General features: G+C 50.4%; 1 protein-coding gene across 1 annotated transcript; it reads right to left on the bottom strand.

Annotated features, from left to right (window-relative positions):
* Scnn1a (sodium channel epithelial 1 subunit alpha) lies at positions 1 to 24,148 on the bottom strand. Its single transcript, XM_085839885.1, has 12 exons — positions 22,644 to 24,148; positions 13,882 to 14,155; positions 12,820 to 13,010; positions 6,820 to 6,923; positions 6,321 to 6,484; positions 5,785 to 5,883; positions 5,500 to 5,617; positions 2,261 to 2,339; positions 2,097 to 2,154; positions 1,864 to 1,919; positions 1,630 to 1,705; positions 1 to 1,227 (listed from the first exon to the last, which is right to left on the bottom strand). The coding sequence occupies exons 1-12, from the start codon at positions 23,135 to 23,137 to the stop codon at positions 838 to 840; spliced, it is 2,103 nt and encodes a 700-aa protein (XP_085696011.1). The 5' UTR covers positions 23,138 to 24,148; the 3' UTR covers positions 1 to 837.
* Between the last annotated feature and the right edge of the window lie 1,075 nt (positions 24,149 to 25,223).

Raw genomic sequence — 25,223 nt, forward strand, 5'->3', positions numbered from 1 at the left:
AGCATTTATTGAGTATCTGCCAACCTTTTCCAAGTGGGATACTGCGCTAGAACAGAAGGATAAAAAAATGAGCAAAACTCATCCCTGAGTACAGTTCAGTCTACCCAGGGAGATGGACACAAAAGAATGTGAGCATCTAATACAGTATGCTGTGGGGGTGAGGGGAGAGGGGGCAGTCCTGGGGGAGACAGGATAGGGTAAACGAGTTCACAAAAGCAAAGGTGCCTTTGAGCAGGGAGTTTCTAGGCTGAAGAAACAGCTCAGAAGGCACACAAGAAGGAGACAACGCAGAGGCACTGGGGTACAGGGTACCAAATGAGAAAGAGAGTCTTGAGAACGCAGAATACCAGGCTTACTCTAGCCCCCACCCTGAGGAGTGAGGGAAGGAGACTTGCCAAAGAACTAACAAGGGGGCTTTTGGGTGGGGTTCCCCACCCAAGTTCAAGAAGGGGAGCAGACATCTGTGTCCTTGAAAGCAGTGAGGCCAGGCCAGTCTCTGGTCATGGGGTGGGAAGGCTGTGGCCACTTCTCTGGGCCTTGTTTATATGTGTTCAGTTCGTTTGGTCGTTTCCCGGGAACGTTCCTTGTCAAAGCTCCAAGTCTGGCTTGGCTGATCCAAGGGTAAAGGGGACTTGCCCGTGCTTGTGTGGAAAGCAGTGTTCAGAAGCAGGGGCAGGGCAGCTCTGAGCAGCTCATTAGCCCCTGTCCTCTGGACAACTTCCTGGGCCCCTTGCTTAGCCTGTTCCTCCAGGACACACCAAAGACAGCTGGGCAGCTGTGGAAGATGTGCTGAAGTGATGGGAGCACTGGCCTGGGTGCGAGGAGCACTCTCTTCTCTCAGAGCGCCACCGCCAGAGCACAGGCAGAAGAGTCAGGCACGGCTGAGTCCAGTGGGGAGGCAGAGGGGCCTAGGGTAGCATAGGCAGGTGGAGGGGCTGTCAGGGCCAGGGGAGGGGTCGTGCCCTGCTGGGGCAAAGAAGGTGGCGGGGATGTAGGGTGGGGACAGAAACGGGAAGGGAAGGAGGAAGCTGGGGTGGAGGCCACCTCCCTGGCACCCCTGGCCCCTCTTCCTGGAGACCAGTACCGGCTCCGGAACCTGTGCAGTAACATGATGAGTGTGATGACCAGGAGGTCGAAGATGAGCTCCGCCATTTCCACCACAGACAGCACAGATGAGCCGAACCACAGGCTCCACTGGCTGCCCAGGTTGGACAGGAGGCTGACCATCTGCAGGAGAAAGAAATACCCATGCCCTTACCAAGCCGGCTCCCTTTGCCTCTGGGGCCCACCTGGGATTCGTAGTGCCTCCTTGCCTTGCAGGGGCAGCTTCTGATTGTCATCACCAACGGAACAAAACGGTCATGAGACCCCAGAAACAATCACGGATAAGGTGTCAAGGGCCTTCTTCCAGCTGTCTGCCACATGTGTGCCTCCCCTCCCCCTTGTCCCCTATCCAGTTCCCCTCTCCAATTCTTTCCCCTTATCCTGAACGCCTGTCCCTTTTTCTTGTTCTCTGCCTCCAAGGCACAAACCCTTCTGGCCCTTCAAGGTGACCCTTTTGTCCTCCCTCAGAGCTACCCTGCCAAGCCCCCAGGAGATCCCAGGCTTCCTGACTAAGGCAGGCCATACCGTGACAGAGGGAGACTCCGAATTAGTTTTATAGTTCAGCTCTTTGAAGAAGATGTTGAGTTTAGCGACTCCGTTTCTTTGGGGAAGGGGAGAGAGTGGGAAGAAGTGGAGGGTTAAGGCCACCCATGGGCCCTCTCCCCAACATCTCCATCAGAACCTCTTCCCAGACCTCTCCCTCCCACCCCCCACCCCACACACAAGGGTCCTGCCCAGGAGTTCAGGAGCAGGCCTGACCTTTTGTTGTTGGTAGTATAATTGTTCTGCAAGGACAGCATCTCGAAGATCCAATCCTGGGGGGAAATGAGGGGCCAGGGGTCACCTCCATATCCCTCAGGTTTCCAGGGATAGGTGGTATCAGTCAAGTATACCAACATGGATGATCTTCACAGGGCCATTGTGTTATGTCCACTTGCACGTGTGTGCAGCTATGTTCACATGGACATCCACCCCTTCCCTCCAGACTTTACCTGGGACTTCACAGATGGCCATCTTGAATAGCCAGCAGAGAGCTTGTAGTTGGTCACACTGCAGACAGATAAGAGTGCTTAGTGATAGAGGGGGAACCTCCAGCGACCTTTATCCTACAAGGCTAAGCAGCCACTGCCAAGCCCAGTCCCAGGAAGCACCTCACCTGCATGGCTTCCGGCACTTGGAGAAGCAGCCCAGGCTATCCAAGGAGAAGGCAGCCTGTAGTTTATAGTAGCAGTAGCCTGTGAGTGGAGAGAAGCGCCTGTTTTCTGAGGGCATCCTCACCTCTTCCACAAGCAAGCTCTTACACACTGCCTGGGCACCCACTATACAAGAGCATGGTGGGAGGGGCAACCACAACAAAATTGTTTATGAAAGCTGGGGACTACACCGGTCCAAAAGGCACAAATTAAGTCAGAAAAAAAATGGGAACAATGGTTGCATAATAAAGGGGTTAAGCCACAATGAGATACAATGTTACACTCATTAGGAAAACAGTTACAAAACAAAACAAAAACGGCCAGCCAGAAGCATGGGGGCCATCACTTACTGCTGCTGGAAATATGAGTTGGTACAGCCACCTCCAAAAGTATGACAGTCCCTCAGAAGGTGTGAACAGTTACCATGAGCCCAGCTGAATGTGCACAGCACCATTAGTCACAAAACTACAAACTAGAAGCACCCAGATATCTATCAACCGGTTAAGTAAATAAAACTGTGTAGGACAGAGCTGGGCACAGCAGGACACCATAGGAATCCCAGCACTCATGGGCCCCAGGAGGGAGGACTGCTGTAAGTGTGAAGCCAGCCTGGGCTACAACATGAGACTCCACCTCAACAAGTGAAAGTTGTATATCTATAAAACAGGATCCTGCTCAGTCGGAACAAGGGATAAAGTGTTGATGTGTTATAACATGGGTGGACCCAGGAATCACTGTTACAATAAAGAAGCCAGTAGGAAAGACTCTCAGCTCAGGGCTCTGTCTCCATGAACAGTTTGTTCAGCACAGGGGCTCCTGGTTGCTCAATGGCTGGCAGTGGGGGTTGGGAAACCTGGGAGACTACACATAGGTACAAAGTTTCTCTGGGGAGTGATTTATAAAATTCTCAAATAGACGGTGACTATGAGACCAGAATAAAAGCCCAACACCAAAACGACAAGTATACTAATTAAAACCATCCAGTTTAAGTGAGTCAGGTCTGTAAGATTCAAATCATCTCAGTAAGACACATGAAAAGGGGAAGAAAGGGCCCATGGGGTCTGAGGGCATTGGGGAGCTACAGGGAAAAACTTAAAAAATACTATTTTGTTATAGTGTAGGTGTGTGCATGGAAATATGTGTGTGTGTGTGTGTGTGTGTGTGTGTGTGTGTGTGTGTGTGTGTGAGACAGAGACAGAGAGAGACTGGGAGGTGTGCCATGGTACACACAAGTCTTCCATTTCTGACCCAACCCTCTCTGGCCATGCTGGGACTTGGTGGGAAGCAGCCTGAGGACTTTGCCTTCTCTGAGGAGAAGGCCTGGGAAGGGCAGCACGCTGCTCTTAGCTCTACCTCATCCCCTTCACCTGCAGTAGTTTCTCTCAGATTTCCTAAGCCACAAAACTCAGAAAGAAGGCTGGGTACAGTGGCCCACACTTTTAATCCCAGCACTTGGAAGTCAGAGCAGAAGGATCTCTGTGAGTTTGAGGCCAGCCTAGCCTACAGAGTGAGTTCCAACACAGCCAGAGCTATGTAGTGAGACCCTATTTGAGTAAATATGTGAATATAAAAAAGAGCTTAGAATTGTTGAGAGCAGGGAGGAGAAGAGGGGAACTGTCACCAAGCCAGCACTCCCTGCTGTCCTGTCTCTGGCATTCTGTGATCCTCCCAGGCTAGGGGCAGGAGGTGGGAGGCTGTAGGGTGTAGGCAGGGGGAAGGGGAAGGGAGACAGGGAGGGCAGGAGGAAAGAGGCATGGGGAAGTAAGCAGGGGGCAGGGGCTGCCCTGACAAAAGCAGTGACAGGCAACAAGGCCAAGGGGGGCCAAGCAAGAAAGGAGGCAGAGAGCACAGACAGATGGGACTGAGGTAGAGGTAACACAACTCCACAGAGGTCTTTCTGTGTCCTTGGTGTCTGGTGCCTTGCCCCCTCAGCAATGGCCCACTTCCTCCCTCTCTCACCCTGGTAGAGAGCTGAGTGTGTAAAGCCCTGGGAGGAGGCTCTGAAGGAGAGTCTGTGAAGACAGTGCCTGCAATCCCATAGTTTCCTGTTAGGATAGTTTTCTCCCAGCAGCCTCAGGAGGCTGTGCCACAGCAGAAAGGAAACGGGCGTGTTCAGGACAATGGCCGGATAAGCAGGACGTGCCAGGGCTCTCCAGCTTGTTTTGTGTGCCCTGCTCTGGGTAAAAAACATTTTCTAACATTTGATTTACAAACTGAATCCCTGGGGGAAAGATGGCTCAGTGGGTAAAGCTCCTGAGCTTCAACAGAGTCCAACTTATGACTCCTGTGGCTCAACACACATGCATACACACACATGCATACATACACACACATACACACATGCATACACACACATGCACACACATACACATATACACACATGCACACACACTGACACACATACATATACACACACATACACACAACACACAAACACACACAACACACACATATACATATATACACATACATACACATAGATACATATACATACACACACACTGACACACATACACACACTGATACACACACAACACACATATATGCATACATATACCACATACATGCATATATACATATACACACACACTGACACACATACATATACACACACACACATGCACACACACACACACACATACATGAGTGCAGGGAAGAAGGACCAAGGAAAGAGAGAGGAAGTTTGGTCTTTTAATTCACAAATTGCATGCCTAGAATACTGAAAGGATACTTCACACAGTTCGTAGAACACTGAGAGATGAGACAGAAACACAGCACTTGTAATAAGTTCTACCTGGGCATCAGTGAAATGATGGCTGCTCTATCTAATCTCCCAGGAGCCAGCCCTGCTGAACACTCAAAGATGTAGGCACACTGAACCACAGCAGGACACCTCACACATGCACAAACATACGTGCGCTTGTGCGCGCGCACACACACACACACACACACACACACACACACACTTCCTTCCTTCCTTCCTTCTGCTGTAGGTTATTTTTAAACAGGACAATTCTTTCATTAACACACAAAAGCCAAAGACAGGAAGGGAAGGAGCAGGGGAAACAGAGGCAAGGGCTGAGGGCAAAAAAAGCAAGTGGAGGCCAGGTGGGAGTGAGGCACTGCAGACAAGGCCTCTGAGAGGCAGGCACGTAGGGAAGAGGAGGTGAGCTCCAGACAGGGAAGGGGCTCTCTGGCTCACCCCAGGAGCTCTGCTTTCGGTAGTCACAGAACTCTACACCCTTGGGCTTAGGGTAGAAGATGTAGGCACAGCCACACTTCTTGATCATGTTCTCCTGGAAGCAGGAGTGAATGCACACCTGGAGGAGAGTGGAGAGGCAAGAGGCTTCAGGCCTGGCCCAACCCTGCCCTCCTCACCACTGCACACCGTGGCCCTTTCTACCATCCCAGCCTACTTCCTCTCCATCCCTCCACCCAGCTGACCGGCAGCATGCAGTCCCCGAGAGTGGCTGTGGGCTCTGTGTACCTGCTGCGTGTACTTGGAGGGGTAAAGGTTCTTGACCGGGACATCGCTGCCATTCTCAGTGCAGTCTCCATAGTTGCCTCCGAGGCTGTCCAGGGCTTCCTGTAAACCATTGCACATCCAGAGATCACAGGTGACGAGGCAGAGAGAGGCTTTTCGGTCTTTCCTCATTCCCAAGTGCAAACTCACACCCTGCCAGCAGTCCACCAGCCTTCCCATCTCAAAGCATATTCCAGCACCCCAAACACCACTCCGTGTACCACTTTCAAGGCCGTGCATGGGTTTAGAGAACCCTCTGAAATCCTAAGGACACCCCGAACCTTTCTTAGCACCTGAGTTCTTCGCAAAGCCTTGCTTCCCAGGTGCTCCTTGGCTAGCCCCTCTATCCAGTTCTTATCCCAAAGACCTCCACATCCTGGAGATGATTCACCATGACCTCCCTTCAATCTCCTGGCTGTCAAATCTACCTCCCATTTCCCAAGTCTTCCTCTCCTTTCTGTGGGGTTCTCCTCCCAGGTTCCGAATCAGAGCATCCTTGCCTTTCTCATACTGATGGAGGTCTCCACGCCAGGCCTCACGTTGAAGCCACCGTCATCCATAAAAGCAGGCTCATCCTGACCGTGCACCATCACCCTGGCCCCCGTCACTGTGGACAGCAGGGGGATGAAGTCATTCTGCTCTGTGCGCAGTGTCAGGGACAAACCTGGGGATGCAGCAGGAGAAGAGTTGGAGATGGAGACCCAGAATCTTACCCTCCATCCCCTGGTGGAACAAGGCCAGTAAACCCCTCAGGTGGGCATGGCAACCCAAAGCTGGTTTCTGGGCTCACTTGAAGGATAGAATCCCTTCCATTCCTAGAATGGACTATGAAGGACTTTGGGGGGAGAAAGGACAGAGCAGACCTTTCCAAAATGGCGAGAGGCATAGCAAGGTGAGACCCAGAAGGTCCCCAGCATCTCTAGAATGTAAGGCTGAGGTAGGTAAGGACGGGTGACGTAGGTCAGTGGGAAGGGCATCATGGGGATGGGAACTGCTCACCATTGTTGACTCCAGGCATGGAAGACATCCAGAGATTGGAGTTGTTCTTGTTGTTGAAAGTGTAGCAGTTCCCATACATGGGGTGGTGGAACTGAGAATAATTCCTTAGTAGGCAAGGGAACCAGGACAACAGGATCAGAGAGGGAAGGACAGGAGTTCAGGGGAGCATGAGGTGAGGCAGAGGAAATTCCCCTCCAGGCCCCAGGAGCATCAGTTTCCTGTCACCTCCAGTGTGCCTGCACAGCACTGGGAAGTAGACCTACGCTTTGTCACCCCAGCCAACAGTCCCATTCTGCATCATACAAGACCACACAGACAGTGATGGCAGGCCTGGGATTTACATATGTGATCTTGGGGCTGGTGAGATGGCTCAGCAGGTAAGAGCACCCGACTGCTCTTCCAAAGGTCCTTAGTTCAAATCCCAGCAACCACACGGTGGCTCACAACCATCTGTAACAAGATCTGACTCCCTCTTCTGGTGTGTCTGAAGACAGCTACAGTGTACTTACATATAATAAATAAATAAATCTTAAAAAAAATACATATGTGATCTTGTGTGTTCTTATTTTATCTTCTTCTAAAAAAAAACCAAACCAAACCCTCCTAAGCTCTGTTTGTTTGTTTTTTCTTAAGAAATATTTACTTATTTTATGTATATGAGCACACTGTAGCTGTCTTCAGACACACCAGAAGAGGGCATCAGATTCCATTACAGATGGTTGTGAGCCACCATGTGGCTGCTGGGAATTGAACTCAGGACCTCTGAAAGAGCAGTCAGTGCTCTTAACCGCTGAGCCATCTCTCCAGCCCCCTAAGCTCTGGTTTTAAGATCCATCCATGATGCTCCACTGGGTCTGCCAACATCACGTGCCATATGCCTTCCATGATGAGACTCCGCTGCACTGTGCCCTTCTCCTCTCCCAGTCAGCGGGGATCCCAGGTTGCAGGGACAGTCGTGATGGACATGGGATTCAGATCCAGGCATCTACCTGTTAGACCGGCTTCTCCCCTGACCTCACCACTTGCTTCTTTGTGTCCTCTAATGTTATACTAAGACTCGTGCAATGCTCTTAACTTCTTAGCATCTAAATCTTGGCTCTCGGTGCATCGATGAGGGAAATGGAGAGATGCAGGAAATCAGCGTAGAGGAGGGAACAAATGCCTCAGTGAGCGTGGGGCTGAAGGGAGGAAGTTCAGAGCACAGGGCAGAATGAAGCCAAGCATTCTCCACAGGCCTCTGTGCACCAGATTAACAGGTCCAGTGATAGCAGCCCTTCTCTAACAGGCTTGGGAGTCCAGAGGAAACCACACAGTCACGCTACCGCAGCAGACAGACAGATGGACATCAAATCACAGGTTCTAAGAACTATGTGGGGGAGAGGGGACCTGTGTTCTACTCCTTGCCAAGTGGGAAATAGCAGTGGGAACCAAACAGAAGGAAAATAAGACTCTGGCCTGTGACCAGTAGAGGAGGGAGAGGGGCCGATGACCAGAGGTGGGTGTGTCTCTGCTCATGTGGCTTTGAACTAGCCCCATTTCCCAAGGTCATCCTCTTCCTCTCTAAAATGAGGAGAGCAAATCTAGACGATCCAGGGTGGTCTACTGGCTTTGAAAACCAAAGGCAGGCATAGGGCATGAAACATAGGGGTTCATGTTAGGCTGTACTGAAAAGCCAGCATTTCTAGAGGTGGGCTGGATATGGACAGAAAAGCTATATCTTAAAGGGCCACTGATCCCCACTCACTGGGAGGGGGGAAGGGCACACTGTGGTGGGGTCTTAAATACTGAGCTTAAGAAGGCTTTATTTTGTATTTTAGAAGAAGTTTAAATAACACCTATAATACACAAGATCACTTATGTAGAACTTTGTAAATGTACATACACGGAAATGTACATTAAACACATTAGTACAACATCCATTGAGAAGCCAAATCATGTATGGTTAAGAGTAAAACCTTGAGCAAGATGGTTCGGCAGGCAGAGGTGCTTGCTGCCAAGACTGACAACTTGAGTTCAGTCTCCAGGATCCACATTGCAGAAGGAAGAACTGACTTCCACAGGTCCTCTGACCTCTACAAGTACACCACAGCATGTGTGTGTGTGTGTGTGTGTGTGTGTGTGTGTGTGCAGATATGGAAGAAGAAGAAGAAGAAGAAGAAGAAGAAGAAGAAGAAGAAGAAGAAGAAGAAGAAGAAGAAGAAGAAGAAGAAGAAGAAGATCTCACCTAGGCATGGTGATGAGCTCCTGTGATCTAGCACTCGGAAGGTTGGCACAAGAGCATTGTTGGCAGTATGAGTCTACTTGGGGCTACATGTCAAATGAAGACCACGGACACAGTAGGACAGAGAACTGAGGACTAAGTTAAAGTATCAGTACTTAGTGAACTGTATTAGCTTCCCACTAAGGTGGTAGGGATTGGCTACGTTGCCTAAAGGGATAAAGGCAAACAGACAGGTGAGATGGCTCAGCTGGTAAAGGCGCTTGCCACCAAACTTGCCGCCTTAATGGTTGAGAAAGACAACTCCTGAAAATTGTCTTCTACCCACTCACATCACAAATACAAACAAGTAAGGGTAGTTTTGTCTGCTTGCTTGTTTGTTTATAAGGTAGACAGTAACAAGCAGAGGATGTAGAAAATGCAGATCCCTCAGGGTTGCTGCTGGAACATAAAGACCTGCATCCCTGGGCAGAGTCCAGCAGCCTCCAAAGTGCTAAAACAGCTCTGGGGCCCAGCACTGCACTCTGGGTGTATTGCGAGCAAAACCAAAACATTACCAGTATAAAATCTTACTCAGGCTCATAAAGGCCAACGAGTAGACATGTTCATGTCAGAAAGCTGTGGTGTGTCTGTACAACACAGTCCTGTGTTAATTGCTCATATGTGAGTTCTGACATGTGTCAGCACAGATAAACCTGGAAAACATATGCTAAGTGAAAGAAGCCACCAGTCACAAAAGATACTATATATATATATATATATATATATCTGTGTGTATGTGTATGTATATGTATATATGTATACACATATATACATACATATACACACATATGTATATACCTATATACACATACATATGTATGCATGTGTGTATATATACATGTATGTGTGTGTATATGTATATATATATATATATATATATATATATATATATCCATCTCAGAACCTAATAAATGTTAGACGATCAGTCTACCACTGGATTGCATCCCTAGCCCTTGTGTGAAACCCCACAAAGAACAGTCCATTGAGACAAGAAGGCAGATTAGTGGTTCCCAGGGCTTGAAAGGGATGGAATGGGGAACTGCTAAGAAGTAAATGGGTTCCTTGAGGGTGGGTGAAAAAAATGTACTAAAATTAGATAATGACAGTAGTTGCACAACTCTAAACATATTTAAAAACCACTAAAGTGTCCATATGAAAGGGAAGACTTTAACTACGTGTCATTAAGGAGAAGATTATGTCTGAGGACGGAGCTCAGCAATGGAGAGCTTGCTTGCGTGTTGTGGGCTCTGGCTTTGATCTTCAGAACAACAAAAAAAAAAAAAGGATAAAGAAATCCAAAAGAGAAGAGGAAGGAAAAGGGGAGGGTCCAGGAGACCACGAAGGGGAGGGTCCAGGAGGTCATGAAGGGGAGGGTCCAGGAGGCCATGCTAAGGAAGTGCAGTTAGAAGCCGGGCTTGGTGGCGCACGCCTTTAATCCCAGCACTCGGGAGGCAGAGGCAGGCGGATTTCTGAGTTCGAGGCCAGCCTGGTCTACAAAGTGAGTGCCAGGACAGCCAGGGCTACACAGAGAAACCCTGTCTCGAAAAACCAAAAAAAAAAAAAAAAAAAAAAAAAAAAAAGGAAGTGCAGTTAGACTGAGCAAGCCACAGGAGACTGCAGAGAATTTTATTATATTGATTGTATGTGTGTGAGTGCTCTGCCCGCTTGCACATCTGTGCTCCACGAGCATGCCTGGCACCTCTGGAGGCCAGAAAAGGGTGTCGGATCCCGTGGATCTGGAGTTAAGGACAATTGTGAGCCGCATTATGGGTGTTAGGAACGGAACCTGGGTCCTCTGCAAGACCAGCCAGCGCTCTTAGTCTGAGCCTTCGGAGTCTCTCCTACTTCTGAGGATTTTGAATGGGACTGACTGGAATAGTTAATATCACAAACTTAAGCTCCCTGCTACGTTTCAAATGTGCCTCTCAATTCTTGGGTTGGAAAATTACTTCCCAATTTGGTGGAGATGGGATCCAACAGGAAGAGACAGGACCATGGAGTGAATCCTCATGAGCGCATCCACGGAGTCCTGAGAGGGTTAGCTATGAACACATGGACATTTGCTGGGTTGGCCCGCCCTTCCTGACCCTCTTTCCCAGGCTCACTTTCCCTTCCCCTTTCTGCTTTGTTACGCTGTGGGAGCCATCACCAGGTTCCCGCCCCAGGCTCTCAGGCTTTTTAACCCCTAGTACTATAAGAATGAACTTCTTCTTCTTCTTCTCTTCTCTTTTTTTTTCATAAACCAACCAGTCTGTAGTATTCTGTTATAGCAACAGAAATGGACAAAGACTTCTGTGAAGAATGAAGGGAGAACTTTGGGGCAGAAAGGTATTCAGCTTACAGAATTGTCCCAACAATCCTTGTGGGAAAGGAGATGACAAACTGAGGACGGGACCTGCATGCCAAGACTAAGATAAACGATGGACTTGTGGGCAAGGGAGGCAAGGGCTTGGAGTGGACAAAGGTGGGAGATGACAGGGAGACTTGGCAACAGGACAGGTATGGCTGGCCCAGGCTTAGCTGCCTCGCTTCCCAGCTGCAACTGTTTATCCCCAAACAAACAAAGAGCACAGGCAGGACCAAGCCATGGGATGGGCATGTGAGCACACAGAGTGAGAAGCCAGAGAAGCAGGTGACACCTGGTCCTACTGCCACTCTCGGGGGACACTGGAGGGAAGGGTCCCCTGTAGAGACACGGCCTCAGTGCCAGCCAGAAGCAAGAAGGTGCCCCAGCCAGCCAGAAGCAAGAAGGTGGCCCTTGAAAACCTGGGGAGCAGAGGTGGAGGAGAAAGCAGGACTATGCAGCTAGAGGCTACAGAAGGGAGAAGGAAGTCCCTCACTTCCCCCTTGTATCCGCGCTTAGAGGGCCTGAGCTGGTGGCTGTGACCTCTTTAGATAGATGCTATGACAGGGGCCCTAACAGAAATTATCCCTGAGGGACAGTGGGCTGTGGAGAATCCTTAGGCCAGCCTGAGCCTCTGGGAGTGTCTCTTCCTTCACCTGTTTGGGTACAAGATAACGACTGACCCCCACCATGCCCTAGAGTGTATAAAGTAACCTCACATTTGTTATCTTATACATGTGACATGACTCTTTTATTTTTTGTTTTTTGTTTTGTTTTGTTTTGTTTTTTTGTTTTTCGAGACAGGGTTTCTCTGTGTAGCCCTGGCTATCCTGGAACTCACTCTGTAGACCAGGCTGGCCTCGAACTCAGAAATCCGCCTGCCTCTGCCTCCCGAGTGCTGGGATTAAAGGCATGTGCCACCATGCCCGGCTGTGACATGACTCTTAAGGTGGGTATTAGCATCGTGGTCTTCATTACTTTAGTAAAAATGCCAATCAGGCAAGGATTGAACATATTTTTTCCTGTAATACATCTCAGACGCCTACAGCAGAGTCTGGCACATGGTCCACACAATCAGAAATATTTACTGAATAAACCTTCTCTCTTGTGTTTGGATTTGTGTCCATTTTACAAAGAAAAGGCTCTGAAGAATGATGTGAAATGGAAGCGTCACCAGACCATGAAAGGACGGAACAGTCATGGGAACTCTGGTTGGGACCTACCATCCATGGATCTTACCACACTCCCGTCTACAGGCAACAGGCTGGGCACAGACTTGGGCACCTGCCTTGGATCATTTCCTCACCTAACCACGCAGAGAACTTCCTGAGCCCTCAGGAGGACCCAGGAGAGGAGATTCTGAGGAACAACCGAGCCAGCAAGGGGGCCTACTCACGCCTGATTGCAGGGGGCCTGGTTGAAACGACAGGTGAAGATGAAGCTGCCCAGGGCTTCTTCCTCTAGAGCAGGCGAGGTGTCGGGCAGTCTGGACAGAATGTTGATGTAATGGAAGCGGTACCACTCCCTCACGGCATCCACCCCGGATGAGTATGTCTGGTAGAAGCAGTCTGATTTGTTCTGGTTGCACTGCACAGAGACAGGAGCGTCAGTGCACGTCAGTGAGCCACCAAGGTCAAGGACTGAGAGCTGAGGTGTTCTGAGGGCTGATGGGCATGTAGGTACAGGGAACAGGGTGTGGGTAGAAGAGAAGGGGAGAAACACTTCCCTAGAAGCCCCTAGGAGAGGTGGCCAGAGGACCCTGGGATTGAGGTAATGGTAGGCAGTGACTCCTCACTGTAATTACTTATGCAACCAGGTAGAAAGAAACAAGAATTCTCCCCTTTCACTGGTGCGAGAAAGCTTCTGGGATCAGACTGGATCAGACTTTCGTTCCCACAACAGAGGTGAGCCTAGAACTTCCGTGAGCTGGTGGTGCGGCCCATCTCGCCGGGGCCTCCCTCTCTCCTTCACTAGATGAGCCTCTGTCCCATTTCCTCCTACCCATCCTTTTGAGTCTACATGTTTAGGGTGCAGGGATGTAGCTCAACAGAAGAGTCCTTGCCAAGCACGGACAAGGACCTGGGTTACACACATACACACAGAGACATGCACTCACTCACACACACACACATCTCATTTTACTGTCTAAGTGTCTCATTTACTTACCTTCTGTTACAGGCTTGAAGAACTTCAGTTCTTCACAGGAGGGTCTCAACTGAGTCCCATCAGTAGGGACTAGAATTCAGAAACGTATATTTTCTGCAACAGATTTCACTTCTCGCCATTTATCCTTTGCTACATTCATTCATTCATTCATTCATTCATTCATTCATTCATTCATTCACGTATTGGTGTTACCCGCTGGAAAGTCCATCAGGCCTTTCAGTTTGAAGGAGTAGGCGGTCCATGGGACCGAGCAAGCTCGTGGGCAGATCCTGGACCGAGGGGCGGGGCTTACCAGTTGGAAGCCGATTTTCCAGTCCTTCCTGTCCACTTGGGGATTGTTGTCGCGTACACTGGAAGACGCGCTGCGCGCCAAGCGGGCGGGGTAGGGTGGAGGTGGTGTGCGCAGGCGCTGCAGGGGGTGTGGGAGAGCACCCCGGAGGTCGCGGGTGCTGCGGCGGCGGTCCCCAGCCTGGCGAGTGTAGGAAGAGTTGTATTTGTACAGGTCAAAAAGCGTCTGTTCCGTGATGCGGTCCAGCTCTTCCAGCTCCTCTTTAATTTCAGTGTATCTGAAAAAGCCGATGAGGAGGAGGTCGGTCCAGGGGCTTTCTGCCGAATCCCTGGCCTCGAAGGGCCACGGTGTTCTCCATAAACACCGAGGGGGATCAGTGATCCTGTGAGAGAGAGCTCCAGGGCTATCAGCTGGGTAATGTAGAGTGTAGGAGTTGTATTTGAACAGGTCAAAAAGAGTCTGTTCTCTTAGCTCAGGTCGCCCTGCCTGAGTGACTGCACTTTCAGAATCTCCCTGCACTGCTCTGAAAATACCAGATGAAGTTCCCACCTTTGCCCCTTCTTCAGAGGCTACATTTTAATGAGATTTGGAAGGGACCCACCAAAACACGATTCCATATAAATCCCTACAGTTTTCATTCTCAATACTGGCTGTATTACCATCTGCACGATGGACATCCTTAGAATTACGGTCTAAGAAACACAAAGCCGAGATGATAAATTAAAACCAGGCTGCAAGATGCAAATCCAACACACAAATATGAGCTGCATTTCTAGATACTAGCAACAAATGGAAAATATTTTCATTAACATCACACTGAGGCTGGAGAGAGGGCATGCCATTGAGAATACATGATGCTCTTCCAGAGGACCCAGGTTCATTGCTCAGCGCCCACATCAGAGCACTCACAACCCTCTAACTCCATTCCAGGGAAATCTGACTCCCACCCCTGGCTTCCAGCCACACTCACACATGTGGCTCACACACACAGCTTATGTACATATAATCAAGAGTAAACCTTATACTTATCAGATCTACTCCTAAATTTAATATAGGCAAGATTTCTTATTCCTCAGAGCACCCTGGAACCCTGCCGGAGGCCGAAACATACGAAATCATACAACAGCTCCTATCTTAGGTCTCCCAACTTGATTTTCAGATCACTTACAATCCGGATCCCAAATTCAGCAAACATCCTTAAAGGAGGTGACAGGTGCTTCTGAGATGTCTATGGAATGCAAAGAGTTTCTGTGAAGCTCAGGCTGACCTCAAACTTGAAACCTTCCTTGCCTTAGCCTCACAGAGCAGCTGAGCTTACAGGTACACGCCTCCACAACACCTGTTTGCAAAGAACCTACGGTGCCCAAAACAGTTGTGGAAAAGAAAAAAGCTGGGGGAGGAGGGCTTATACTACCTGAGTTTAATATTTACTATAAAGGGGGATTGGAGGGATGTCTCAGAAGCTAAGCGCAATGGCTGTTCTTCCAGATGACCTGAGTTCAAGTCTCAGCACCTATAAGGTAGCTCACAGCTGTCTATAACTTCAGTTCTGAGAGATTCATTCTCTTTCTTTCTTTCTTTCTTTCTTTCTTTCTTTCTTTCTTTCTTTCTTTCAATATTTATTTATTTATTTTATATGAATACACTGTAGCTGTCTTCAGACACATCAGAAGAAGACATTAGATCACAATACAGATGGATGTGAGCCACCATGGGAATTGAACTCAGGACCTCTGGAAGAGCAGTCAGTACTCTTAACCACTGCGCCATCTCTTCAGTCCCAGGATTTAACCTCTTTTGGCCTCCATGGGCACAGCATGAACTTGGTGCAAAAACATACATACATTAATAATAATAATTTTAAAATATTTTCTATGCCCAGCATTGGGGAGGCAGAAGCAGGCAGGTCTCTGTGAGTTTTAGGCCAGTCTGATATACACAGCAATTTCCAGATCAGCTAGGGCTATATAGTGAGACCTTGTCTCAAAAAGTAACACACACACACACACACAAGGAATTGGCTAAAAGTGCCCAATATCTTAACTATTAAATGTCACTTAAAGAAAAATTCAAGAGTCAGGTGTGGTGGCACACGCCTTTAATCTCAGCACTTGGGAGGCAGAGGCATGAGGGCCTCTGTGAGTTCCAGGCCTACAAATCAAACTCTGAGCACTAGTGAAGCATGCTATTGCCAGAGATGTGGGGTTAGTGCATCTGGGGTCTGACACGAGCACGGGGGCCTTACAATGCTAGGCCCTTCCTCCAACCGCCACCACTGAGCCACACCTGCAGCCCAAGGTTATTTAAAATCTCACGCACGGTCCCAACGTCCAGTTCAGAGTTACAGGATCCTCTCCTTTGGGCTCTACCTTCATCCTGAAACCCAGCTGGCTGGACCCTAGGCATTCCCTCTTTGTAGCCAGCTGGCCCCTCATCCCCTCACAGAAGAGAACAGAGCTCAGATCCAGGGTGTGTCCCAAGAGCTTCTGAGAGACTGAGCGGTACTGATGATTCCAAGAGTGGCCATGCCAGCTCGAATGAGCCCTTCTGAGGAGTCAGGGACATCCATTGCATCTCCTGCTGAACAGTCTGGGCTAATACCATTGTCATGCCCTTTCCCAGGACAATGTGGCCAGGACATGAGTCAGACTGTGCTCCTACGGTTCAGAGTCCCCTAGGCTGTCCCAGAAGACCACTAGAGCTCATAGACACTGCCCCCTGCTGGAAGGGCACGCTGGTGCCCAGCTGTGTAATGCTAGGTAAGGCATCCAACCCTTACCCCTCTGTAGAATGGACACAGCACTAGGTCAGCCCGCCACACAAAGCTCTGGGAAGATGAAATTAGGAACTGCTCGGGCACACTAAGTAAAGAGATGGTCAGGCCTCAGGAAGACACAGACAGGAGCCGGATGCCCAGAAAAGTGTCACTTCAACTTTCTCAATGTCATACAGGAAGAATCCAGATCCCAGCTGGAATGCCAGCTCTGCTGGAATCATTCCTATGACACGGTCACTACTGTCATCTCCCTTCCCCCTCACCACCACATTGCTACCTCTCTGCCTTCACCACACTCTTCCCCACTCAGACTATGTCATGCCTGGACACACTCTTACCTGTCTAGTCTCCCAACCCTTGGTCCCTGAAGAAGTCAGGTTCTAAGCAGGGATCTTTCTCACCCCATGGACACTTCTCTGCTTTTGCCTGACAGGATTCAGAGCCCTTGACTGGCACTCGTGCTGAGAGAACGGATCACTGAGCAAAGCACAGTCAAACACTCAGGTCTTGTCCTGAGACCAGGAGGTAAACAAAGGATCAAGACTCCTTGGATGGGATGCTAGTAAGATGGGCCACATGGGGTGGCCCATGTGGCCGTGACTTCCTTCCTCGGCCACGTTCATTGCCCTCACCCCTGTCTGTCTGGCAGGCAAACCGCCTGTGGAGATGGGTGATTCCTGGCCCCAATCCAACTCCATCAGGCCTTACTGTCTTATTCCACAACTCAGGATAGCGAGGTAGTTACAGTAGGCAACTAACCTAGAGTTACTTACCTGGGAACTACTGAGCTTTGAATAGCTTTGAGGTCAGGCTTGTTGGACTCCCTAGTTTTTGTTCTTCCACTACTCCTGGCTAAGGCTAAGGACTGTTTGAAATTGGCTACCAGCTTCCTCTCTCTGAAGCTAGCCTCCCTTCTGACTTCCCTCTGTCTGAGACAGGCTAGCAGGATACAGGAATCCTAAGAAGTTTGGGACTGACATACATATGTTTCCCTCTGTGTCTACTCCTCCATCCTTGATATACATGATGGGCTCCCAACATTCACTCAGGGACCTCTGGGGCACTCTCAGCCAGCATTCAGGAATACTCCTTGGCAGTGTGTACCTGTGCGCTCGGCCCTCCTCTCTGCTTCATCCAGGCCACACTTAACACTCCTCTCTGATCAGTTTCCCAGCCCTTTCCCTCCTAAGCAGCTTTGAGCAGTGCTAATGGGGCACACAGTGGCCTTACAGCTTCAGCTCCTATCACAGTACACTCACATGTAGATACCCTTATCTGGACATAGCCCTTATTTGGATCTCTTTTGTGGGTTCTGAGCTCTCATGGTGGTCTGTCCCAGGGATGGCAATCTAAGAGCCAAAGGTTCTCCTGAGCTGTTGAGACAGCCAGGTGGTGAGTGTGGGCAGCATGCTGAGTGAGATACAGGGCTGTGCTGAGTTCTGGCCTTTCTGACAGGACTGTAGCTGCCTTTGGGCAGGCTAGGCTCAGGGTAGCCACTGTTGACTCTAAGCAGGATTCATTATTTCTTTAGGAAAAGTTAGTGACAACAAACCCTTGCTGCAATCTCTCTTAGGCTGCCAGGATGATGCTATGTAGAATTCCACTTTTTTTTTTTTTTTTTTTTTTTTTGAGACAGGGTTTCTCTGTATAGTCCTGGCTGTCCTGGAACCTGCTCTATAGACAGGGCAGGCCTCAAACTCACAGAGCTCTGCCCACCTCTGCCTCCTGAGTGCTGGGTTTAAAGGTCTGCCATCACTTCCCAGCTCAGAAGTCCACATTTTAATGAGCTGGCCCAGGCCATGTAGACTGTGACCCCCTAGTGACCTAAGACCTCTTTTATGGAGAGCCAGTCCCCAAAATAAATCACAACTCATGCTGTAAAACTTCTTTTCTGGGCAGAAGAGATGGCTCAGCAGTTGAGAGCACTGGCTGCTCTTCCAGAGGTCCTGAGTTCAATTCCTAGCACCCACATGGTGGCTCTCAACCATCTGTAATGGGATCTGACGCCCATTTTTCATGTGTCTGAAGACAGCTACAGTGTACTCATATACATAAAATAGATAAATCTAAAAGAAGTATTTTTTAAAAACAAGCCTTTTTCCTTTGCAATACAATGAGATATTCACCTTGTCATTGAAATGTGAACCCCACGTAGACGGCAAAGGGTTCCTGCTTCCCAGTGGCCTAACAATATATGGAAAGGGCTACACCTCACTCTTGGGAGAGTGGGTCTCGTGTGACTGCCAGTGGTGTTTTATTATCATGGGCATTCGTTATTAGAGATACGTGCCATCACAGGGGAGTGCTGACTGCCACTTCTACCATGTGACCTAGCAGTTGTAACAAAAGGAACCAGGAGAGACCCAGATTCTGACTCTGACGCCTCTCATCAGCTGGTGACTTTTTGTTTCTCTTTGCTTTTAGGTCCTTGGGGCCTCAGTTTTGTCATCTGCCCTTCTTATTCAGGAAGCTGAGATAGCTTGGTAGGTAAAAAATGCTTGCTGATGAGCGAGCAGAGCAGCCTGAATTCAGCCCCCAGAACAGAACCCAGGTAAAGGAAGAAGACTAGCTCCAGAAAGTCCTCTTCCACGGACTTGCCACCACACATGCGCACCCATGCATACCCCCCCCACACACACACATACACACACAGCTTTGCCTGTGCAAGAACTCTTGCCCTGTACCATCCTGACCCCAGCACCGGACTGCCTGACAAAGGAGAACCTGACCACTGGCCAGCCCAGGCTCTCAGCCCTCAGTCTGGCCTCTCCCTGCCAGACACCGAGTACAGCCTGGCCTCCGGACGAGTGCAGGTCAAGGGTGTCTTTCCATCCAGCTCAGAGCCACACCTCCTGTGGCTCTCCGAGGAAATGGCCCTCCCTTTGTTCAGTCCTGCTGCCGGGCCCTGGCTCTGCAGACAAGATAAGACCCATGAGCTTCACTGTTCCAACGCTCCACGTTCTTCCGTGGTTTTATTTGTTGTAGGCACAGGGTCTGATGTAGCCTATCCAACCTCAAACTCAAGTTGCACCCAGGGCTAAACTAACTCTGAACTTGCAGTTCTCCTCCTGTCTTTACTTCCTAAGGTCCAGGATTACCGGCATGTGCCAGCAGGCCTGGCTGAATTCTGCCTTGGGTCCAGTCCTAAGTTCCATATATGTTCGAGGTAGGCTCTGTGTCCCAGGATGTGGCAACGAACGGCTCTTTCCTTCGAGTGACTAGAAACTGGAAAGCCACACAGAGCTGTGGTCAGGACCTCCTTTTTACAATTCTCTGCTGGCTGCGTCTCTCATCAGGTGAACACCCCTGTGTGACTCTGGTCCCCTCCAGGCCCTCTTTGGCAACTGGATCTTCCACCGTTTCCTCCTCTCTCCCCAGATCACTCGTCCCTCCCTGTGCCAACGACTGTGATTCACTCTCAGGGCAGCAGCCACCAGGCTGTCCTAGCTTGTCTGCCACCTCTGCCTCTCACTGGCCAGTGGCTTCCCACCCCTGCACTCCTAACCAGGAGCCCCCTTCTTTCTGCGTCTCTTCCTGCTGGGCTCCTACCAGTTGCCCTACCTTGTTGCCCTACCTTGCTGTCAGGTGAGAGGGAGCTCTGAGGTCACGCCTGCTCTGGAACTTCACTGCTAACCTGAGAGGCTCTAGCTCTTGGTTGGAAGTGATTTTTGCATCCCAGTTTTAACACCTGCTATCTGTCTGAGTTTAACTCTCTGGGCATCTGTCGCCTCATCTATTAGATGGACGGAATAGTGGTACCTGCTTCTTAAGTCTGTTGTAGGTTTAAAATGTTTAATAATATTTCTTTTCTTAAAGGTCAGACACCTGAGCTGGTGGACAGGGCCTCTGAGCAGGGACCTCCTACATTCATTCAGCCTGGGTTTTTGGGGGACGGCTAACAACACTACATAGCTCTGACTATCCTGGAACTATATAGACCTACAACTCACAAGAGATCTGCCAGCCTCTGCCTCCACAGTATTAGGTTTAAAAGCATGTGCCATTACACCTGGCCGATTTAATCATATTTCATTCAGATTTAGATTCATCTGGAAAGCCATCTGGGACATAAATAGGCATTCTCTATTGTTACTGTTATTTCTCTTCGTTATTAGCTATACAGCCTTGGGTCTAATTATTTCACTTCGGTGAACATCAGTTATCCTCATCTGCAAACTGGAAATAGCACAGGTGTGATAGCAAGTGTCCTGTAATGCCAGGAGTTCAAGGCCAGCCTAGGCAGCACCGAGATCCTGTCTTTAAAAGAAAAGAAAGCAATAAAGGACATATAAAAAATGCCCACCTCTTTAGACTTTGCAGGATTGAGGAGTTAGTGCTTAAAAATAACCCAACACTGAGTCAAGTACTTAGTAGGTCTTCAGTTTCCTCCAATACTTGAGGTTCCTCCCCTCCCTTCTGAGTTCTCTCCTCCTCCCTCTGCTGTACGGACAGCTGCTTCCCGGTCCGGGTCCCCTAGGCACTGTGATGTCCACTCCCCGGTGGTTTATCCTGGCCTGTCCAGGGTCATGCACCCAGCAGAATCTTAGAAAATATGCAGACTTCAACAGACTCACCTCAGCCCTCCCCATATCTCCTCATCTTTGTGACCACAAATATTTATTGAGTGCCTGCCTGCAGCCTACTTCCAGGACCCGGCCCCTCCCCTGCCAGCACCTTCTGCCTGTTATGTCCCCGACCCTGCCTGGCCTGGGATGAGAAAGAACTGACAAACTGAAGGAGAGATGAGGCTAAGGGAAGGAGCTATCCCAAGGCTTGAAATGGAGGTGAACAAGTGAACAACTTCACTTATTCCAAGTGGTGCCTCATAAGAATAAGAGAAGGCCGAGTTTGGTGATCAAGCTAATGGGCTAAGTCAGGATCACATCAGGATCGGTGACCTTGTTGACTTGCCTTGGCCTCTTGGCCTCAGTTTCCTGTGTGTAAAATGAGGATAATACCTGTCCCTGCCCCAAGACAGATAAGACTTCAGGAGGCTGCAGACGACCTCTAAGGAGGGTCTGACGCATTCAGCTCCAGTAAGTGACCCTTACCGTGTCCATTATTTGGGGACAGTTTTACCTTGCCAGAACAGGACTTCCCAACCTTTGCTAATCCATGACACATCTTTGGACATGACAGGCTACCTGAGAGAGCCTCCACCCGCAGCGTGTGACCAATCCCAGCCATCCATAATTGCCCGCATTCCTGAGGGTGTGCTCATTCGAATTTACCCTCATTCAAACCCTCCAAGAGAGCTTACACTCCTTGAAGGCAGACCAACTCCGAGTTTTTATTGTGCTAATCACAGTGTGTTGCTATATTTGTTCACACGCCTACCCCTCCTACCTTGTTGTAGCTTTTCCCGTCTCCAGGACCTAGTCAAGTACCTGGCTCTCCATAAAGCTCGCTGAATTAGCAACAATCCTCTTCTGCTGGGTGCCTAGCACAGTCTGGCTTGACGGACGTTTTCAATGTGTGGCATAGCTGAGTGCAGACGAAATGGTATGTGTGTACAAACACCCAGCCCTGCCCGCCTCTCTTCTCCATGGTAACAGTGCAGTTTCCAGACCCAAACTGGCAAAGAGCATTGATGAAACCCAAAACTTCAGAACACAGCAAAGCCCTTAAAGGTCAGAGACCTGGGCAGGCGGGTAGGGCAGCTGAGTGGTGATCCCCTGCACAGGTCAGCAGGAGACTTCGGGGATAGCTGACGATGGACCTCTTTTCCATTCCACTCTCCTACCCTTCACTTCACCCCCATGGTGCCTACTCCCCAGCACAGCAAATATCCCCTCTGCACAAAGATCTTATCCACCTCTACTGCACCTGCAAGGCCTTGACCTCTCAGCTCTCTGGCCTCACAGCTCCATGACCACTTTTGTTTGCTCTCCGGCTTGAATGCTTTTGTGCTGCTGAGTGTAGAACTCAGGGCCCTGTGCACGCTAAACCCATGCACTAGCAGTGAGCCACCCCTCTCTCTGCGACTGACCTGTAAGGATTAAGGGTGCACACAGTGACGGCAGGGAAGACCAGCTTGTCCGAATTGAGGTTGATGTTGAGACTCACGGGGTAGCTGAAGTATTCCTCGAACAGCAAGGCAAACTGCCAGTACATCATGCCGAAGGTGCAGAGCCACAGCACCGCCCAGAAGGCCGTCTTCATGCGGTTGTGCTTGGAGCACACCAGGCGGATGGCACCGTGGATGGTGGTATTGTTGCAGAAGAACTGGAAGAGCTCCCGGTAGGAGCGGTGAAACTCGATCAGTGCCTCTTCCTCCTCGGTGGGCTGCCGGGGTTCTGAGGGTTCCGGGCCCAGCGCCTGCTCTTCACGCTTGTCCCCCTTGCCCAGTCCTTGCATGGGCAGAGGAGGACAAAGGTCTTGCTCCTTGAAATTGTTGCCCTTCATGGATCCCTTCGGTGAGTTGGAGATGTCAAGGTCTAGGTCAAGGTTGAGTTCAGGGGCTCTGGTGTGGTTCAGCATCATTAGTATGGAGGCAGAATGGAGCTGTCCGTGACGGTGCCCGCATCCCACACAGAGTTCCCTCTTCCTCAGTCCTCCCACCCTCCTCCACCTCTCCAGGAGCCAGCTGACCTTCTGGAGTTGGGGCCAACCAGGCAGCACGGAGCTTCACTGGAGTGGCCACAGAGCGAAGTGGTCACAGCGAAGGCCACCTTCGTTTGCCCGCTAGCGCCTCCCTGGGTCTCCACAGCAGGCACCCTGTCTGGCTTAGCGCCTCTCCTTCTTGCCCTTTTTCCTCCCGGACTGTTTGACTCGCTCCGGCTTTCACGCCCTCTTGGCCCAGCTGACTCCCCTTCTCTTTGGGTCTCCCTCTCTGTGCCAGGCTCTCTGATCCTGCCTCACTTCCTCCCCTGCCTTCCCTGTCTCCTCTTGGGTCCTCTTCTAGCCCTGGCCTCCAGCTCCCTGCTACCTCCTTCTCTGCCTCGGGGACCGCGGGTTGCAGGAGGCCGGAGCTGCCTCCTGCTCCCGGCTCCCAGGTGTGGCTGGGCTGTGACTGGTTCCTTTCCAGTTAAATCTGGCAGCCGAGCCTCTCCACCCTCTCACCTGACAGGTGCAGTGCCTGGCTCCAGAGACCGCCCGTCGGCCACGGGCAAGGATGGGAGCGACAGAAGCCTCATTAGCATCTCAATTAAAGGTGAGCAGGGCAGAGGGAGGATCGGAGGAGGAGTCTGGTCTGGGAGCTCTCCAGGGAGGAGGGCACTTGGGGGACAGGTGAACCAGGTACCTGCTGAAGAGTTTCGGCCAGGGATTGATGGCGAACTGACTGAAAAAGAGACTAGGGACAGAAGACAGGTGAGGCTCAGAGAACTGGAGCAGAGAGGAAGGATTCTACACGCAAAAGCCAGGAAGGCAGAAGCGGAAGGAGGATCGCTGAGAGTAGGTGGGGAAACCAGGAGAACAGGGAAGGCAGAAAAGAGAGACAGACTGAGGAGAACTGGGCAAAGAGCTGAGGGAAGATGAAGGAGGAGGAAGAAGAGGGAGCCAGCTCCAAAGGGACTCTCCTGTCAGGCAAGATGGCTAGGGGAAAGAAAACCTAGGTGAACTTTCAGAAACCAGGGTCCCTTCTGATTGAGGTCCCTCAAGGTCATCCCAGGTCAGCCTCACACCGAGGGTCCTGGAGGAAAAAGAGAATGGGGCCCCCCAAAACTGGGAGCACCTGCTGGCCCCACCATCTTTTTCCCCATCTCCTTCCCTCTGAACTTCTCACCCCATCTACCTGGCCCTGTCCAGGCCTGGGAGGGAGGGGCCCAGGTGAAGTAGGGGGCTGGGCCAGGTCCTAGGACATTCTGTTCTTTTTGACACCATTGGCTGATAGGCCAGGAATGTGTAATGTCCCCTGTTGTGGTCACAGGGTTGCAGGAATGTGGGCACCAGAGGTAACATGTACATGGGGGCCAGGCAGAGCTCTGTGGGCACAGACCAAGAGCCCTGGGACAGGCAGGGATGGCAGACCCTGGAAGAGAACACAAGCTGTGTCTATGCTGGCATCTGGGGCAAGGAGGGTGGGCACGCTGTTCTAGAAAGAAGTGGAAGCTCCTTCATCCAGGCTGTGTTTTTTTCCAAACTCTCCCTCAAGCTACCCCAGCTAGAGGAGTCAGATGAAAGCAGGGACCACACAGGTGTGACAGCCTCAAAGGCTCTCACCCCCAAAAGAAAGAGTGAAGAGTCATGGGAGAGCCATCCACATAGCCCAGGTCCTGCAGAGCTTGCTAGTGACAGTGCCACTTGAGCCCTGGGAGAGGGCAGTCACACAGTGCTCCAGTGTGCTCACTGGCTCTTCCTCTCTCCAGCAGTAGGAGCAACAGACAGGGGTGTTCTCTATGCTCCAGACCTGCAGACACAGACCAAAGCAGCCACAGAGGTTCATGGAAAGCAACAGGTAGTTGACATACAGGGAGATGAGGGTTCTGGAGGCAGGGATAGGAACCAAGTGCTGGGGTAGAGTGGGGGAGGCAGCAGGAGGGACCCATTTCAAGTGACACCCTGGAGGGACTTATTTCAAGCGACACCCTGAAGACTGGCATTGCGGCTGAATCTTGCAGAATAAACC

The sequence above is a fragment of the Mus caroli genome, unplaced genomic scaffold (assembly GCF_978045245.1).
Source record: "Mus caroli unplaced genomic scaffold, Mus_caroli_1 scaffold_7, whole genome shotgun sequence".
Lineage (NCBI taxonomy): Eukaryota > Metazoa > Chordata > Mammalia > Rodentia > Muridae > Mus > Mus caroli.